The sequence below is a fragment of the Argiope bruennichi genome, chromosome 7 (assembly GCF_947563725.1).
Source record: "Argiope bruennichi chromosome 7, qqArgBrue1.1, whole genome shotgun sequence".
NCBI lineage: Eukaryota > Metazoa > Arthropoda > Arachnida > Araneae > Araneidae > Argiope > Argiope bruennichi.
Window position 1 is genome coordinate 107,744,451 of NC_079157.1, and position 20,188 is coordinate 107,764,638.

General features: G+C 26.8%; 2 protein-coding genes across 3 annotated transcripts in view; one reads left to right on the forward strand and one right to left on the reverse strand.

Moving 5' to 3' along the window:
* Nucleotides 1-421: 421 nt before the first annotated feature.
* LOC129975853 (small EDRK-rich factor 2-like) lies at nt 422-3,905 on the reverse strand. Its single transcript, XM_056089101.1, has 3 exons — nt 3,748-3,905; nt 2,364-2,487; nt 422-880 (listed from the first exon to the last, which is right to left on the reverse strand). Exons 1-3 carry the CDS (start codon nt 3,752-3,754, stop codon nt 802-804), a joined length of 210 nt encoding a protein of 69 aa, XP_055945076.1. The 5' UTR covers nt 3,755-3,905; the 3' UTR covers nt 422-801.
* A 272-nt stretch (nt 3,906-4,177) lies between these two features.
* Nucleotides 4,178-20,188, forward strand: part of LOC129975970 (NBAS subunit of NRZ tethering complex-like) — a 93,422-nt gene continuing 77,411 nt past the window's right edge. For both annotated transcript variants that reach the window (XM_056089279.1, XM_056089280.1), the window contains exons 1-8: nt 4,178-4,405; nt 8,419-8,455; nt 11,062-11,167; nt 12,385-12,432; nt 13,014-13,057; nt 13,761-13,894; nt 17,159-17,253; nt 18,105-18,161. In XM_056089279.1, coding sequence (XP_055945254.1) covers nt 4,319-4,405; nt 8,419-8,455; nt 11,062-11,167; nt 12,385-12,432; nt 13,014-13,057; nt 13,761-13,894; nt 17,159-17,253; nt 18,105-18,161 — 608 coding nt within the window. In that variant the 5' untranslated portion in view covers nt 4,178-4,318. The remainder of the gene's footprint in view (nt 4,406-8,418; nt 8,456-11,061; nt 11,168-12,384; nt 12,433-13,013; nt 13,058-13,760; nt 13,895-17,158; nt 17,254-18,104; nt 18,162-20,188) is intronic.

The following is a 20,188-nucleotide window of genomic DNA, read 5'->3' on the forward strand; positions in this document are numbered from 1 at the left end:
ATTGCATCAAACAATTTCAAAACTTGTAGTTTCTTGAAAATTTACAAAACTGCATAAAGGTAATTATTTCCATAAGCAATTCTTACTGACTGCTAAAAAATTTATGATGTTAATGGTAATTGGGAGGAAAAAAAATTAAAATATTTCCAATCAATAAGAATAGTAAAACTAATTGTTATATAAAGTTTTTTTTTAAATATGGAAATAAAGTTTTTACTTAATAAAAAAATTCATTATGATTAAGCCAACCTTATTGTTCACATTATTGACAGGAATATGCTCAGTAGGTTGGTTATCAATAGGGGACAAAGTATTTAAAATTTTAATTTTGTTTATATCAATTCTAATATGGTTGTTTCATTGTAAAATTTTGAAATCATTAATAGCGATTAATGTTTGGAACTACAGTAAAGCACTAATCTAGAGATTTAAAATAGGTCGCATGGTTTATTATACATAAACAGAAAGAAATATACAATTTTTTGTTACATTTTCATTGCTTATGGTAGCCACAACATTCAGATGATCGATTTCTATCTAAGTCGACCATTGATGAAAGGGTTAAAAACATTTTGCTACATGTAACTGAAATTCCAAATGAAAATAAATTTTAACTAATCAAGACAGATAGAAGTTTTAATATAAAAAAATGCACTGTATGTGTAGTAAGTCAAAGTGCATGATCAGGTAGAAAAATTTACTGAGAACGCAAATACAGAAAAATCACATTTCACAGATGCATTTGGAAAACAAATTCATTCATAAAATGCAATCAGTCCTAAATAAGATTTGCTGAATGCTTCAGGCTGATGCTTTTCCTTGCTCTTGCTGTTTCTTTTCTAAAGCTTTCTGCTGTTTCAATCGCAATATTTCAGCATCCCTATAAAAAAAATTTAATATAAAATAATCACAATCTGTTTTAAAAGAATAAAGTAATCAATACTTTATTCAAGAATAAAATAATTTATTTTACATATAGACAATAAGAAGGATTCCTTTAGAAAAGTCAGAAAAAGATTCAGAACAATTTTACTTTTTATATATTTAATATACTATATGCTTTTTATCCAGATTACATCACAATATTCATCAAATGAATACAAATTAATAAAATAAAATGGGTTATTCACCACTATATGAAAGTGAAATGAGCAAGTTTTAAATATGAAAAATAATTGCATTAATTGTTTTATCAGCTTTTTTGGGATCCTTCATAATGAATCCTAAAACAATTAAAACACGGAGGAATTCATTTTCTTAAAGTAAACTATTTCAAACCCCAAAAATTCAATTAAAAAACAGTACTTAATTTTCGAATATTGCTTAGAGCTAAAAATTACGGTATCAAATATCACTGTTTTTACAATTTTTTTTATTGAAATATGCACGAAAAAAAATTGCAATTAGTGTCTAGAAATTAAGCAACATCATTTACAGTGCCACATCTAGAATGCACATCTTATATTTTAATTATAAGAAAATGTAAACAATTTCCATTCACTAATGTTATTTTGCATTCAAACTGAGTCTATAAAATTATCCTTTAAATTCCCTTTTTATAGATTTTATTTTAATTTAAAGCATAATATTGTTATGCTAAGAAAAAAACTTATTCTTTTACAAGAAATTTTTATGAATAAAGAAGCTAATAATTTTCTCTCAAACTACTTTGCTCAAAATATTTTTCAGAGCCAAGGTGGAAATACTAGCCCAATTAATTAAAATTCATAACTTAAAAAAACATTTTTACAAGAAAAATAAAACATTTATAATAGTAAAAATGTTGAAGATTTGAACTTTTTCCACGAGATACGATTCATAACACAAGTTTCATTTATTATAAAACATACATCCTTAAAATTTAGAAACTAATTCGCTAGTCTAAGAAATGAAAAATATGCATGAAATAATATATATTTCTTTTTTATTCATGAACTATATACCAATATGAAGCCATTAATTCCCATATATTTTTAATAACTAGTTAAATATGAATAAAGAAGAGATGGATTAAAACTGTATTTTAAAAACATAAGAAAATTAAAAAATAACTGGTTTACATGTCTCACACCCATTTTTTAACATTAATTTTTATCAGTTCTTATTTTTCCTTCTAGATTATAATTAAATACTTCAGACATATTTTAAAATATATAATATTTTATACCACAGAAAATCAATCTGAAAAAATTTTTAAAACCAAATCAGTTTTAAATTGTATTCTGACAATGTTGCACAAATGACTGAATACTTTTCTCACTCAACCAAAGTTGGAAGATGTTATTGTTAAGACAAAGCTGGGTAATTGTGATTGCCAGCAATGTAACAAAATTGATGTATAAATCATCAAATTCCGATTATACCTTCGTCGCCGTTCTTCCAAGCTAAGTCCTTTGTTGCCATCTTTGTCATTTGCAGCTTTTCCTTTCTTCATTTCTTGTTGTTTTTTGATATTTTTTTGTCTGGCAAGTTCTCGCTGGTTTCCACCTGAATAAATTAAAAACTTCCTTAAAAAAATAAAAACTAATAAAAATAAAATACAATATTCTTTTTATAACTGGTCTTTTTTTACCTTCTAATATATCTCTCAATTTATATGAACAGTAATTTAAAAGAAATTCAAAAATTTTACTTATTTCTTAAAAGAAGCATAATCTGAGCCTCCATTTATCTTTCACATTGTAAATGCATTTTCTCTTTCCTTTTCACAGCATACAGATAAAGAATATATTTATAATTTATATAGCATTACAGATATAGAATATATTAAGAATTAAAGATGAAGTCCATAAAAAATACTTCCTATCTTTTAGATGTTCTTTAAAATCTTTTCCACTCATAATAAACTCCATATATTTAATATGTATTCTTTGTTGAAATTAATTTGAATTTCTCATATAATAACACTAAAAATTTAAAAGGAAAATAATCATCATAGTATAACACGAAATAAAATGTCATTGAATATAATTACAATAATATTACCTATATACAGTTTATCTTTGTTGAAAAAAATGCTTGAACTGTGCATAATTTATTTTTAAAAATTAAAACCCCATTGTAGATGATTTCACAATTAAATAAAACTTTTACTACTTACAGTTACCTTTTAAAGACAATTTATTATTTTCACAATATGCTAAGCATTTTGACATGCATATAACAATAACATTTAAATCCATAAAAGGAGTAAATTTTAAAAAATGAGTTTAATTAATCGTATGAGAGAAATTACTTTAAAAAAAAAACGGGCAGATTTCTACCTATTTTACACCGATATTTCAAAGATTAAAGATCTTGAATCAAATAATCTACAAAAAGTTTATTTAATCACATAATATATATAAAATCTATTCACTATATAACTTATAATTATTATATTTTAATACTAAATTTGAAATTAAACTTTATTCGTCTTTTTTAATATTTGACAGTTGATAGCAAAATTAAATTCTCAGCAAGAAAATTACAGAATAGCATTCCAGTGTATCCCCAGTCAGACATTCAAAAAGAATCAATCCAGGACATAACAATAAATGAAATCAAACACTTTCGAAACATCACATAAACAACGTTCACAATGCGTGGCTGGAACAATGAAATTTGCAATGGGTAAAAATCAGTATAGAAAAGCAAAAATACCAATGATATGCGCAGCGTTCTACTTAAGTAGGTCCCATCAGTCAAGGATTAAAAGCTTATAAATAACACAAAATGCATTTTGAAATAATGATTTCAAACACTTACGCGTCATGCTGGAACTCTTAAACAGATTTCACAAAGTCCAAGAGAACCTATGCAAGCGGAGGACCAACTATTTCACTTTCGTGAATACTGAACACCACGAAAAACGAATCCTGATATCCAGAAAAATTTATGAAAATTGGTAAAAAAATTGTGTTACGGTTCGCAGTTAAGTGAATATGGAAAAGCTATAGAACGAATCAGTAGAAGTAGAAGTTGTTTAGAATAAAAAAAAAAAATTATGGTACTATTATTTATATATAGGTAGAATCAACAAAAGGAAAATACATTTCATAAAGTGTATAAAGATTTCTGTAGTTGATAATTAATATTTTCAAGATATCACAAAACATAAATGCCCCGTCACAGTAAAAATTACTTTAAGGAAAAAGTACTATCACTTAAACTATTTATTTACGTTTTCCTGCGAGACGTGTTGTGTTTGTTTTCCGATTTTTTTAAAGCTGTCTGTTGTAAGAAGAGAAAGATGGTATTGTGGATCTCGTCAAATAACATTTGAAATTTTTTGAAAAATATATAACATTAAACGTTAGAATTATTGTATAGAGTGACAATGTTGCAGGAAATTCAGGATGTAGAAAATAATATTCTATACGAATTGTTAATTTACGCTGAATGGCAGCAAGAACCTGAAGTTCAGGTAAAATATAGTTGCACAAAATATATTTAAATTTTATCCTACTGTCATATTTTAAAATCCTTACAAATATTATACAGTGAAACCTCTCAGAGTGGCCCACTCCTCCATTTCTCAAAAATTTAGCCTCTTTAAAGGGTTTTCATTACAATTGCAAGATAATTGCTATAATACGTAATATAAACATATCTGATACATTTAAAATAAAATTTGATTTATCTAAATAGAAAATAGCTCTTTATTCAATGTTTTTTTACATTTTATTGAGGAGGAAAAAAACCGATACCATTATATTTTGTTTTAAGTTTCTATGCTGCTCAGAAATAACCATTTTTTCAAATTTGTCTTTCAATTTAGAAAGTAAATCCCTAACCGATTTCGTTGTTATTTCGTCGAAACTTCATCTATCTTCCTCAAAGTCGCTTGAGTTGAAAATTTAGCTGGCTTTCATTTACAAACCGTATCAGAAAATTCCTTGCCAAAGATAGATCCAGTTCCTGAATGTCACAAAAATTCATTTGTACAAATGTTTAAACACACAAAATACTGTTCTGTTAGTTTAAATCAATCTTAAATTTATTTGAGATTTGATTAAAGGTTTGTAAAAAAATGTTTACCATTTAAAAACTTGCCAGTCAAAAGGCTTTTCTCCCAATTGGAACTTGCATTAAAGCATTCTGCTGCTGCTTTGTACTGAAAGGATTCAGGATTGTACTCTATTTGTGCAAGCTTCCAGAGTTCCACTAATAGATCTGCAGTGAATTTGTTAAATAAATCTGATTGTCTCTCGATTTCTCTACTACCAATTCCATAGCTAACAAGACATTTTGTGGTCACTTCTTGACATTTTTTCCCAGGATACCTTAATCTAGACAAGAGCAACTCCAATAGAAATTTGCTTTTAAAGTTCATTAGAATTTTCGCATCCATCCATATGTACAATGACATATTGCAGAATGCATTGTCTGTATTCCATCTTGAAACATTTTATAACACCATGATCCAATAGCTGAAATTTGATGTTGCATTTGACGGTAAAAATAACAATTTAACATATGTGAGTTGAGCTCCGTGTTCAGGACATGCTGCATTGTCCTATACAAAGAGAACTTTCCTGGCTTAATTCCATGTTTGTTTTTTTCTGTTGAAGTTTAGCAGCCATTCTTCAAAAATAAATGATATCATCCATATATTTTTTTGTTTACATACTACTACATACCAAGATGATTTAAATCTTGTTCTTTAAAACATTTGGGTCTTTGGCATTTCCAAATGAACAGGGGTTCTCTTTCTCTCCAACTCTACTCACATAAAAACTAATGGTAAGTGGCTCCTTCTGAAATTTTCCACCTCTGCCATCTTCAGATTTTTTAATCATATTTTTATTGAGCAAAACATGAAAAAAGAGTGTCATTTTATCCATGTTTAATACGTAATTGTTATCCTATTCAGTCACAAGCAGTGGAAAACACTTTGGACAATCTTCGTATGAACTCATGTTGACATCATGCACTTTGTCATACAGTGATTGAAAAGTGATGTTTGTTCACGTACGAAGTCTGTCCACCACTCATTGTTCGGAATTTTCAATTCCCAGAGTATTTGCAAGTTCTTTTTCCTTATGTTAAATTTCTTCTCACAAACCAAAAGAATTTCCAAGTCACAAACAGTTTCAAACCACTCCAAAACAGCCTCATTTATGTTGATATATTTTTTGCATTTCATTTGTTTGAAACCATGAAATTTGATGTCTGTATTCTTTAGAATTCAAATTCTTTTCTGTAATGATTTTGTTGATTTGTGTTCTTTTACAGTTAAATAATTCAACTGACTTTTTTTACCGATTTGCCATTCTCATATGGATGCTGAACTGTAATGCGATGCTCGAGATTTAGAAAAACATACTTCAACATCATTGCACTTCAGATCAATGACTAACTCATAAAAGAAGCGTGAATAACTTTTTTGTTCAAGATTATCAGTATCCACTAATAGTGAAGAGGAATCAAGAAATAAAAATTACTTTTCTTAACCTTACCTAGAACCTTTTGGCTCATAGTTAGAAATGTGAAGTAATTACAATTTCCTGAAAAAATGGACTGGGCACAGCAGCCACTCAGAGGATTTGGGTGGTCGTTGATAGAGATTATTTTAACATTAGGTCTATGGGCCAAAAAAATCCGTGCCACGAAAAATTGGCCTTAAGATTGGTGACCGCTATATGGGAGTGGATGTTCAAAGAGGTTTCACTGTATATTTGAAACTGCTTACATATTTGCTTTTCTTATTTTTCAAGAGGAAGATATTTTATGTCATGGATATAATTTAATATTATCTTCAAATTTTATACTCATTTCTGTAATAAAGTAACTTGAAAAATTACCCTCTTTCCTTATTATTGTTTCTCACAATTTTTTCAAAGTGTTTTATTTACCTTTTTAATTTTTATTGTAAAAGGCATGTGATAATTTATTCAATGAATGATACTTTTATAGATAAAATCATTTTCATGGAATGTTAATAAAATATACTCTAAATTTTTTAAAAACTGTTGATTGAAACTGGATGAGGGATTATTTTTAAACATAAATTAAACTTTAATATCTATATTTTATTGTAAGAATGTGATAGCAAATGAATATTAGACGTAATTGAGCAGTAATAATTTCCTATTTTTGAAATTGTATGATGAGCATATTTAATTTAGTTTAATCTGTCATAATTAAGATACAAAATTGCAGCTTTAATAAGTAGCAAATATTTATTTTATATTTATTCTTTTAAAACATCCTTGTATATATTAACTCATAAATTTTCTTGTGAAGTATTTTGGAGCAAACTTCAAAATATATATGGTAATATGTATTATACTTATATCTTTTAAACGAAGTTAAATGGAAAATATTAAATTAAGTTTTTTCTCTTAATTTCTAAATGAAAAAAGATTTCTGAGTAGTGTTTTTGTTATTAATGAGATTATAAAATTAAACATTGCAACATTATCAAAAGTTTTAGTTTGTGATCAGTAAGTGTTATTAAACATAGATATTAAAAAAAATTTATAACCTGATGTAAAATGTTGTTGTTGTTATCGTTTCTAATGGCACTTGTCATAGACAAGCCCACTAACAAGTGATTTTAAGCCAAGGGTGCGTCTCTTGTTTTTACAGTATTGCCATCTAGGGCCAAAAGTATGACTTAGTTACACACACGTCACAACCTTTTTTACGGGGTGGACATCATTCATGCATTTCACTCATCCACAGATTGTAATTTAGACCTGAATCAGACAACGATCACCCCTGATCCAGAATCCCCAGTGGTATTACTGTCAACATGGAGGAATTTGTGACCATGACAGATTTATACATGCACCAGCCACTACACATACACGGAGAGTCTTCGGCTGGCGGGGTTCGAACTTGCAACCCAAGATATGCGAATCCAACGCCCTACCAACCAGGCTATCCCGACCCATGTAGAATGATAAATGATTCCATTAGAAAAGAAATGTTTATGGCATTGGTTGCCACTTTCAAGTTTGATGTCTTCTTGACAATTGTTGAAATGTTTGACTAATGTAAAAAATAGTGCTTAGAAAATATTTAGATCTAAATCAAAAACCAAATATAATATGAATAATTTTTATATAGCAATATATAGAAAGTTATTATTGCATATTGATTTATATGTTTTATTGAACTTTTATGTTATGATTACTCATAGTATCTACTAAATTAACAAGAATTACTAATCTTTTAAGACTTGGGTATATGCTAGTAAAGAGTAAAATCTTTATGTTTCAACATAAGAACAATTGTTTAAGCATCATTTGTTGCTATATTGGAAATATTCTGGAGTACAATAAATTCTTTTATTATTAAATATAATTGTTTCTGTATGACCTACTTAATTAAATATACCATAAAATGTTAAAATACTTTTATTATAATTATCAAATTATTTAATACTGTAAATGGAGCTTTTGTGCTGAAATATTTATTCCTTTTTTTCAGGGTAAGGTTTCTTTGGATCGAGCAGATGGAACTGAAGGTATATTTTATTTGAAAATTAAAATTTAATAAACAATGGAGTTTATTTTATAAATGCTCAATTATGTTAATGCCAGGATATAGATAAGAAATTACTCCAAATACAAATTTTCTTAGCATTTATTTAAAATCCATTGTCAAACAATATTAGCATTATAGTAGCCAAAATACATTCCAAATCTGCCACATTCACTCATGCTTCATTTTGCATCAGTATTTGTTTGCAAAAGCTCTTATTACACAAAGAGAAAAGCACTGTCTATCATGTTGTTGAACTTAAACTATTATTTGAATTTCAGTAAAAATCAGCATTTTAAATGAAAAATACATTAAAGTATCATTCATACATTTATTTTTTCCATGTTTTACAATCATTCTTCATTTATTACCATTGTAACAATGCAGTTCTAAATTTCAAAAAATTCTGCCTCTGTCTTTATTTCTTCTGTTCCTATTAATGGGGAGGTTTTTCTTGGAAAATGGGTCCCTTTTTTAATAGTTTTTTATAATGTTATTAATGTCATTTTACCACAAAAATTATTTTAATGGATATTTAAATATTTCTTGAATTAAAAAAAGTGCAGAATCATTGAAAATGAATTAGAATATCTTAAAAATAATTTTAATTTCACATCTTTTATAGCGATGGAATACTTTTTCTTGCTTTTTTAATTGGTATTGCAATAAGATAGTTTTCAGAGTAAAATTTTTCTGCAAAAGAAATTGTTATGATCCAGTGATTTATTCAAAATAATTTCAGTTTTCCAAAATGCAATTACTTTATTAATTATTGAAGAAGATGTGATAAAAATATCCCACCATATATCTAGGCTTTATCAACCAGTTGGTGGCAGCAGGAAAATATATGGGCCATTTTTGTTGAGATGTTATTATTAATTTTAATATATTTATATAAGTAAATTTTATAGTAAGTTATATAAATTTCCATTAAATGTTATTTAAAAATGAATATACACATAATGAAAATAGTAAATATATTTTTTAGCACAATAAAATAAAACAATTTATAAGAAATTCAAATATAAAGATGCATTTTTTAAAGATATCTTTCTTGAATTTAGCAGAACAGTTAATTAAAAACACACTTGTAGGAACAATACTTCATTTATCTAGGATTATTTTGTACATTTTCTGCATCAGGCTTCTTTTAACTGATTTCTGTTTCAAAACCCATTTCCAGTTGTTGAGATTTTTGTTTTTGTTAGCATGAAGTTGAGCTTTTGAATAGATTTTTAAAGAAGTGGCAATGTTTGTAAGTAACTTTTTCCAATAGTGCTGTTTCTCTTTCTAGAATAGCTGTATAATCTATTTCATCAACTTTGTGGGGTAATCTTTTACAAGATAGGAAATGCTAAGCAGAAACCAAATACAGAAAAGCAGATTTTCATAAATAGTAATATAATGATGTATAGATGTGAGGAATTATTTTTCAGTTAAACTGTTTTGGATTGTAATAATGTTGGCTTTGTTTTTTTAAAAATTGCTTTGACTGGGAGTACTCCAGTAGATTAAACTTTGTCACACTAAGCTCTAAATATGCAAATTTCTTTATATTTCATTTAAGTTGGGATTTTCTATTTCCATTCAATATTAATTTCAATCAAAGTTTTGCCTTTTTGAATGATTCGTTGTTCTGAAAATAGATATTGAAATCATTAAGCTACTTAATGAAATAAATATTACATGATTAAATTCTCATGATTTTTCTTCACCATATATATATATATATATATATATGTAATGATATTTTAAACTCTTAATTTAAACCAAATTAATTTCCAAAACATTATCTTAATTTAGCCCATTGTAACTTCATTCTAAAAATATTCTTTTATATCGTGATCCAATTCCACTTTCGGTTTAATTAATTCCTCTGTAAAAATAATGCACCATCAGTACTATGTATCAAGAGAAAGTGATATCTTCGGTTGCCCTTGAAAAGGTGTCAAAAGTCACCACAGGTATTGAATTGGCACTTGGCCAATTCAATACCTGTGGTGAAATCCTATGTTATATAAGACTAGTGATCATTTGTTCATCCCTTTTACTTTTTTTGTACTTCTGATTTTGCGCCAAGCTGCGTCTTGTAAAATAATCATGTTTGTCTCCCGGGAGAGAAGAATGAATAAAACGAAATTAAAAATACAAAGCCTCTTTACTCCTTCGAACCTGCATTCTACTTAATCCAATAATATGTTACATATATATATATATTTATATATATATGGACCTATAAAATATTAAATAAGATGCTAAAATATGATGGAAGAAAATCCAAAACAAATAAAACATAAAGAAGTGAAAACAATGATTCACCTATTAATAAATATAAATAGCAGATATCTACAGATCAAAAGACAGATTACTTGATATTTGTGTCAAATAAATGTAAAAGTGAAAGAAATTGTATCTGAATTAGTGTATTAATCCAGCAGCTGAATTCGCTCAATATCATTTTTGCTGTAAATTTTTTGATGATATTTAATATTGTTCATCAAATTTTTGTCCTTTCTTTTAGAAAATGTATTAAATTTTGATAGTACTTTTAATTCTACTTTTAAAAAAAAGAATATTTTTGTATTACAGGGTATATTGCCAAGTTACTGGCACCATTTACTCATTCTTCCTGCCCTCCTTCTACAGTCCGCCAGCTGATTAATTTACAGATGCCATGGGCCTTTGCTATTGGAGGGTATGTTAATATAAATATAAATATATTTATGAGAAATATACATTGAATTTTATATTACCCAAGCATTTCAAAATTTTTGATAAAAACTTTAAAAGGCATTGGGAGAATGTCTAAACATACACACATTATTATTCAATGCATGTTTATAATTCAACAGAGAAACACTTGCAGTAGCTATATCATAAAATGATGAAATTTTTTTAAAAAAGCGGTGGAAAACTAATGAATTTATGGATAATTCTTAAGTAAAGTTATCATACAATTCCCAGCAACTGTTCATTAATGTAACGTCCTCTTTTCTCTGTTGATGAGATTTAATTTACATTGATAAGAATTCTAAGCTTTCTTGGAATAAGAATTCTAGGCTTTCTTGGAATAAGAATTCTAAGCTTTCTAAATCCTCATAAAAATGTATATGACTGTCCCTACAGAAGAGACTTTTCCTCTGGTCCTGGTAGAAAAAGTCCAAGTATGGGAAATTGGGTGTTTGTGCCAAATACTTGGCACAAACACCCAACTACAATTAAGAAATAATTTTTAGGATTTCACTGCATTAGTTATCTCTATCAATGTTAAAATTATGCGAGTTTAGATAGGTGTGTTCTAAAGCCCTTAAATGTTCCCAAGGGATTTAGAAAATAGAGTAGATATAGATTAGATGTTAGTTCTGTTGCAGCATACATTGCATTCTTTAAAAAATGTTGTATGTATTAATTAATAGGCAAATGAAGTGAATATGAGTTATGCACTCATTAAAGTAGAGTAAATTAATGCCATTTTTTGTACAACGAACTAATTATGTGAAAATAAATATTTATTTCTACAATATGATTGTAAAGGCTTATTTTTCTATTTAACTACAATTTTAATCAATAAGAGTTTCTGCAATTTTAATCAATTAATATTGTCCAAAATAAGAATTTTGAAATCTAGAAACTTTCTCTTACCATTTCTATTACATTTGTTTTCTTTTGTATTTGTAAAATAAAAAGTCTTTAAGTTTATATATATAGGAATGTTATGATTTTCTGTAAAGAAGTAAATTATTGTTAGCTTTCATTGTAGCACATTTTTTTTTTGGTATCAAAAACTGACTGTAAAATTTCAAAAAATTATATATATATTGAATACTGTGATAAAATTGTTTTGTCTGATCATTTGCTGATTTTTTTAGAAATTTTTGTGGATTTAAAAACTGTGGTTATTTTTCTTTATAGAAATGGAGCAGTTATTGCAATTTTACAAGATTCTTCACTAGAAATTAGGTGAGTATGACATTAACCATTAGGAAATTAAAACTCTTTTTTAAATGGTTTTGAGTACTTTTTTCAAAGTACTTTGAATAAAGTACTCAAAAGTATTTACAATATTTCTCAAATCAATACATTTTTTAGCATAAAATTTGATATTTAAACATCAATTGCCTACAAAAATTTAACTGTTTTGAAAATTATTATTAACAAAATTCACTCTAAGTAATCATCACAATAGTTGTTTTTGCTTGGTTAAGATTATCAGAGTAGAATGTAAATCTATGTTTGTAACCATTAAATAAGTGTAAGTAAAAATTTTATCAGGTGATTTCCTGCTAACTTTTTCCATTATCTTGATTGAAAATTTAATTATAGAAATATTTTGTTAAGAAAATATTCATAAGAGATTTGTTCTATGTCGTAATAATTCATTTTATATATATTTTGAAGTTACATGTTTTCACAATTTTTGTGTTATTACTATTTGTCTGATTTTTAAAATTATCTTTCTGTTACATGAGCATAGGACAATGCTGTTTTATATAAAAATGCATGTTTTGAAAAAATTAATCCAATTTTTAATTAACTTTCAGGACTTCTCGGGATGAATATGGGGCAATCATTGGTAGAACACAAGGTATAATATTAGTTTTTATCTTTTAACCTTCTTATGTTGAGAAATATAGAAATTTTAACATGATTATTCCATATACTTTTGGAACTACAATATTGTTACGTTGATAAATAGCAATTTGCTTCAATGAAAACTTTCTAACTTAACTTTCAAATTTGGCATATAAATAATATTTAAATGTAACAGCTATTCGATACCAAAAAAGAGAGAAGAATAACTTATAATGGGGTAGAATAAGGTGGAATACAAGAGGTTTAAATATATTTATCCTTCTGATGCAGTTAACATAGAAATTGAGTCTCACAATATCATTTTATACAAAAAAAATCTATTCATTCAACTTAATAATTTTAAAACATAATTTTATATATAAAAATGTAAGAAAAGAATAAGCATCTGTGATTAGATGATAAAAATTACTGAAATAAGCAATTTTATGTATTTATTTTACAAACTGATTTCTAAAAAAAATTTATATTCAGTATCATTAAATTTTGTTACTGCATTATTACTTTATCTTTTACGTTTTGTTTTTTTTAGTTATAATTAATTATGACCAGTTAGGTGATATGTAATGTTAATGCAAATCATAAAATGCACAATTGAAAAATCATTGTCTCTCTCTCTTTTTTGTTTTGTTTTGTATTAGCATCTAAAAGTTTGCAAATTTCCTGATGTTTTAAACACACTTTAAAAATACTTGCAGTTGCTAAAGATCCATATCCTCAGTGGAGACGGATTCTTTGGTCCCCTGACTGCACAATGCTGGCTTGTGCCCAAAGTAATGGAAAGTTAGACTTTTATGATCTTATTGGAGCTCACATGTTCACCATTAATAACGTAAGCTGTGCCTTATTAATATTTTCCTTTTGTTTATTGTTATTTAATATCATTTGAGCTAGTTTATTGTTATTTAATATCACTTGAGATTAGAAAGTTTCAATTTATTAAGCTGCAATTTAATTGTACCTAAGACTTTATAGAATAAGCATATATCATAATTAAGATATTTATTTTTATTATTTAGATGATAATATTTATATATATGTATGGATCGTGTGAATGTAAAGCATCCTATCACACTTTTAAGAATCTTTGAATTAGGGATGTGAATTTTAAAAATTATTCGCCAGTTAATATGAAGTTTCAACTTTGTTAAACACTCATCCGTGATCTCTATCATTTTTTTATTGGCTTTTTATACATCGGTAAGATGCTGTTGTATTTCTGACATTTCTGTAATAAAATTTTATATAAAAAATAGTCTTTACCATCTTAGTTAATATCCACTTTATAATATTTTATATTAAATTCAGATTGGTTTATTTCATTAGAAACCAAAACCATTTTTTTAGTTTGGATGCATTTTAATTTATCAAATTGGCTTATTTCATTGGAAACCAAAATCATTTTTGGAGTTTCAATGTATTTTCATTTATTAAAATTGGTTTATTTCATTGGAAATCAAAACCATTGTATGAAGGTGGGATATATGTTCGGATATATAGAATACTTGGGTAGTTCTGATATTTGGACAATTGCTCTGAAACATAGGTAATTTGCTTATCATCTGATCATAGTTAACAGAAATTCAAGAAATTCACCTCAATATATCTCTCATGCTGCTTCAAGGCTGAACAATTTTATTACTAAATTATTATGAAATCTGAGTTAACTGCAATTTATTGCATGGCAGGTTGCTCAAAATACAATAATTAATTTTGGATAATTGCAACATTAGAATTTTTTCTGTAATCTTTTGGGAAAGCAGTTGTTTTTAAAATTTTTATTTTCAGTTGGTTCTCTATTGTCTAGATGCACCCATTTAAAATATCTTTTCTGATTATTAATAATTTTTTTTTAATCTTGAGATTTTTTAATTTTTTTTTTTTTTTTTTTTTTTTTTTGTTAAATGAGCAAATTTTACCTTCCCCCAGTAACTAAAATTTTCATTATTCTTGTAATAAATATTTGAATGTTGCTTATTTGTTATTTAAAATAGCATCACTATTTTATTTAAAATTTTTGTTACAAATGGAATTCTTTAAAGGGAAAAAAATCTGTTTGATTTGTTTTTAAAAAAATTTAATAGCTTTAGTAGAAACCTCCTTAAAATGATAAATAATCTTTTTTGTTAGAATTTTTGTGTTTGAATGTATTATTTTTTTAGTCATTCAATGGTGTTTTATTTGCAACTGAGCAAAATAGAAAGAAATTGATGGCATTCGACATTTACTATTAGCTATCAAGATTCTGTCTCTGTTTTGACTGTTGTTAGTGTTTATATAGTTTTCAATTTTTTAAAACAAAATTTATAAAAATGTTTTTGATCATTTTTCAAATTTGTTATTTTCTGTGAGAAATTACATAACATTGCAATGACTAGAATACCTGTTTATATTTGACCTTAATGGATACTTTACACTCCATATCTAAAATTGTTTCTTAGAACTCAGTTTGAGAGAGAAAAGTTTGACTTTAACTTTTATGGGGCAAAAGGCACAACGTTAACTACGTTAGGTTAAAAGGTTTTTGATAATCTAGTTAAAAGTATGATTAAAAATGAGATTAATAGTTGTAAAAATGATAGATATAAAGGATAATCACTAAGACCATAGCATGGTTAAAATAAAGGAAGGAAATTGTATGAAGTATAAAAGTGCAAAAGGATGAACATGAGAGTTTTTACTATACAGATAAGACAACTGAAGTAATTTGAAATGTAGCAAATACTGAGCACAGGGTATCATCCAATATTCTTATTATGTGGTAGTTCAAGGATGTCGTTGATGTGACTCCTCAAAATTTATTATACTGGTTTTAATTTTAAATAAAAAATAGCCAATTATAATTTTTTCTATGATTAGAGTTATCAGAGCTTGATTGAACTAAATCACTAATTATCTGATGTTATATAAACATTTACAAAAGTTAAAAAATTTCATGTACAGACAATTAGTGCAAAATTCTAAATTACGCATGCATTGAATAAATGTTATTGCATTAAGAAAACTAGCCTTGCAAAGTATTATTTTGAAAAGAGCCAATTTTCAAAACTGTAAACCAATAGTAAGCTGTAACTTATACATGTAGTTTCTCCACTATTATTTTATTAAATTAGTGATTTCTTTGGGTCAAATTTACTATCGCGAATTGGATTTCGATGGTTCAGCATTTTGATAGAATATGGTGAACAGACTGAGACACCATTTATTCATCATGTTTGCTTTCCAGCTATGTGAAGGTGAATAAACATTGTATGTTTATGCGTAAAAGAGTTAAAAATATATCGGCTATTTTATTTATTAGAATTGATGTGTTGTGTAATAGTTTTGTTAAAATGAAGTTTTATTTTCTTTTTCTAAAGTTTGAGAGAAAATGATTTCTAAATATCTTTTTTAAAACTTGTTTTGTATGTTTAAAGACGGAATTTTATGAGTAACTTTTTACTCTCTTGATAAGTTTTAGCACACTTTTCTATTATCATTGATAATAGACTCTTTTTGTATTTTCAGAGTGTAATTATCAATTGATTATGTAAACTTTAATTCCATATAAATGCGGAAATCTGTAGTGTATTTGAGCAAAAAAATTAATTCATATTACCATAATATGTAACATAATAAATTTAATATTAAAAAGTAAAAAATAATTAGTCTACTTTTTATTAATGGAAGTGTAAAAAAAAAACAAAAAAACTTAGAAACTTTTTTATTAAATTTATTTAGTAATATGATTTTTGTTTGATATATATGGAGAAATTATCATATTTCCCCTGGAATTGGAAATAAATGCTGTTTTGTTGAAATTAATTGATACCTTTCTCATTTTCTTAATAATGTTATATTTTATTTCGTCATTACACAAATTCCTCAAAGATTGTTGGCAAGTTGAAGGCTAGTAAAAAGTTTTATGTCAAAGCATTAATAATATTTAAATGGGTTGGTGGCATAGTAGTAAATAACTGAGTTAAAAAAGAAATATATGTCTCTTCATTGCAAAATCTTATTTTAATATTTATTTCTAGGTAATTTTTATTTCAAAATGTTTATTTTACATGTTTATAATATTTTTCATTTTTTGAATTTTCTCTTTGTTTTTCAGATGATGTCCCCTTCTGTTCAGAATGGGAAGCAAGATTTTGGTAATGCTATTGCGGGAATGGCATTTTCAGATGTTCGTGTAAAAAATACTCAATGGTAATATTTTTTTTTCTTTTTTTAATCATAGAAATAGTAGGTCCCTACAAATAATCCATTTTTCTAATGACTTTACTATATCATGTTTGTAATTTTGTCTTCTTTAATAACTCTGACATCTCTATACATTGAATAAAATTAAAAGTGAGGAGTAGCATATATTTATAGCAGTGGAAATATTCTCGATTTATAAAATAGACCAATGGCTGTGAATGTTTATATATATGCATTGTGAATGTAAATGTTCTTGAAAATTTGAAAAATATTCAAGCCTTTTACATAACAAAAGTCGAAATTGAACATAATTTGAATTATTCAGTTTAATGAGAGGAAGATAAATAATAATTACTTCTATATCTATTAGTTAAATGCAAAAATTTAAATATGTATAATCAGTTTTAGTATTATTTTAGATTGTGAGTAATTGGCATGTTTGGTAATTTCTGTATTTGATCTCATCATGTTACTAATACTTTTCAAATTAAAACATTACCTCAAAATCAAATCATAGTTTAAAAAAAAAAAATTAGGTAGGTATAAAATCATTAGGTAGGTAAAAAATGTTATATAGTTACGGTTTATCGTTTTTTAATGTGATATCTAAGCTAATATTAATAATTATGGCTATATAATATGAAATCCAGGAAATTCATGTCAGAGAAAAATTGTTTTTGAATTTGTGAATAACATATACAAATACATGTATGCTTATGAATTATATAATAGTTATTTAAAAAAAATATGTTCATTTTAAAGAATTTTTGCAAAAGAACTGATTTTCCATAAAAATTTTCTAATTAAACAGTATTTGTTGACATTAAAAAAAACTTTTCTTTATTATTTTGTTAAAGGTCATATGAATTCCTTGTGGCAAATTATCTAGGCGAGGTTCATGGCTACTTTATTAGGTAAGTTGAAATTTCACATGATTTAAAAGAAACAAACATAAGTTAAGGCTTACCTTTATGTATGTCAATCAGTAAAATAAGATAAAGCCTTTTATCTTTTTGTTTGTTTATTTTGTTTCTGTTCTGTAAATATTTTTCTTGGAATTTTCCCAGAACAATATAAATTTGATTTTCATGTTTAACAATTATTATTTTCTAGTATTTCTTTATCTGAATTATTGATCACTAACTGTGATGCTAATATTTAAAGTAAAATTATTTCAAAAAGATTAATAAATGATCAGATAAACAAATTATTATTTCAATGTATTTTCAGTTTTTATATAAATGATTCAGTAAAATTTTGAAATTATTAATTTTTAACTATATATATATATATTTTTTAAATAGAGAAAAATAACAAAGTTTATCTGAATGTAAATTTTGTAATACAAAAATACTTATAATGAATTTCCTGTATTGTTTATAATAATAAGGTTTTTATTCTGAATTCTTAAAAATGAGGTTTATGTGAATTTTTTCAAATTTATACTGTGTTTATAAAGTATGTAAAGATATTCTTGAAATTGTATGTACAATTTTTTATAGACTAACATTTTAATGTAAAAATTCTTGTCAATGAAATAATTTTTTTGACAAGGAATAATCTTTTAAATCTTTTTTTAAAAATAATAATATATTGATTTTCCAGTATGCTTTCAGTAGTTGTCTAAATTTTTTAAAAATAATATTTTTTTGTTTATTAAAGTTAAATAATTTATATTAATGTTTTACTTCTATATTTAATATGCTGAGGTGACAAAAGTCATGGAATGGCAATATGCAGTTTTAAAGATAGCAGTAGTATTGCACACAAAATCTATATAAGGGAAGTGCCATGGCAGGGCTTTCATTTGTATTCAAGTGAGAAGATTTCTGATGTGATGATAGCCACACGACGGGAATTAACAGACTTTGAATGTAAAATGGAAGATGAAGTGGAAGATGAATGGAATGGAAAATAAAGCTAGACACATTGGGCATTCCATTGAAGAAATTGTAGGAGATTCAATATTCTATGATCCACAGAGTCAAGGCTTGTCAAAAATACCTAATTTCAAGCGTAATCTCTCACCATGGAAAGTGGCCAACTGTCTGTATTTAATGTTCAAGACTAGCAATGTGTGCGTAGCATTGTCCGTGTTAACGGACAAGCAACATTGCGTAAAATAACTGTAGGAATTGATATGGGACGTATGATCGATGTGCCTGGTAGGGGCAGTGTGGCGAAATTTATCTTTAATAGTCTATAGCTGTAGAAAATCGATTCGAGTGCCTTTACTAACAGCACCAATTGCCTGCAGCGTCTCTCCTGGGCTGTGCCCATATCAGTTGAACCTTATATGATTTTAAAATTGTGATTTGGTCAGATGAGTCACAATTTCAGTTGGTAAGAGCTGAGGGTAATAAGGAGAGTTAATAAGAGCTGAAGGAAGGGGCACAGACCCAAATTGTCAAGTGTGCGAGCTGGTAGTGGCTTCATAATGGTTTGGGCTATTTTTATGGGTCCTCTGGTCCAATTGAACCTATCGTTGACTGAAAATAGTTATTTTCAGCTATTTGAAGATTACTTCATGAACCCAAGCAACAATAGAATTTTTATGGATAACAATACACTGTGTCATAGTGCCATAATTGTTTGCAATCAGTTTGAAGAACATTCTGGAAATTTCTGCGAATATTTTGACCACCTAGATCACTTGACATGAATCAGTTTGAAGAACATTCCGGAAATTTCCGGGAATATTTTGACCACCTACATCACTCGACATGAATCTCATTGAACATGTATGGGACATAATTACGAAATCAGTTTTAGCACAAAATTCTGTTCCTGCAACATTTTTGCAATTATGGACATCTATCAAGACAACATGGCACAATATTTCAGTAGGGGACTCCTAATGACTTGTTGAGCCCATGCCACATTAAATTGCTGAACTTTGCAGGGCAGAAGAAAGTCCAACACATTATTAGGAGGTATTCCA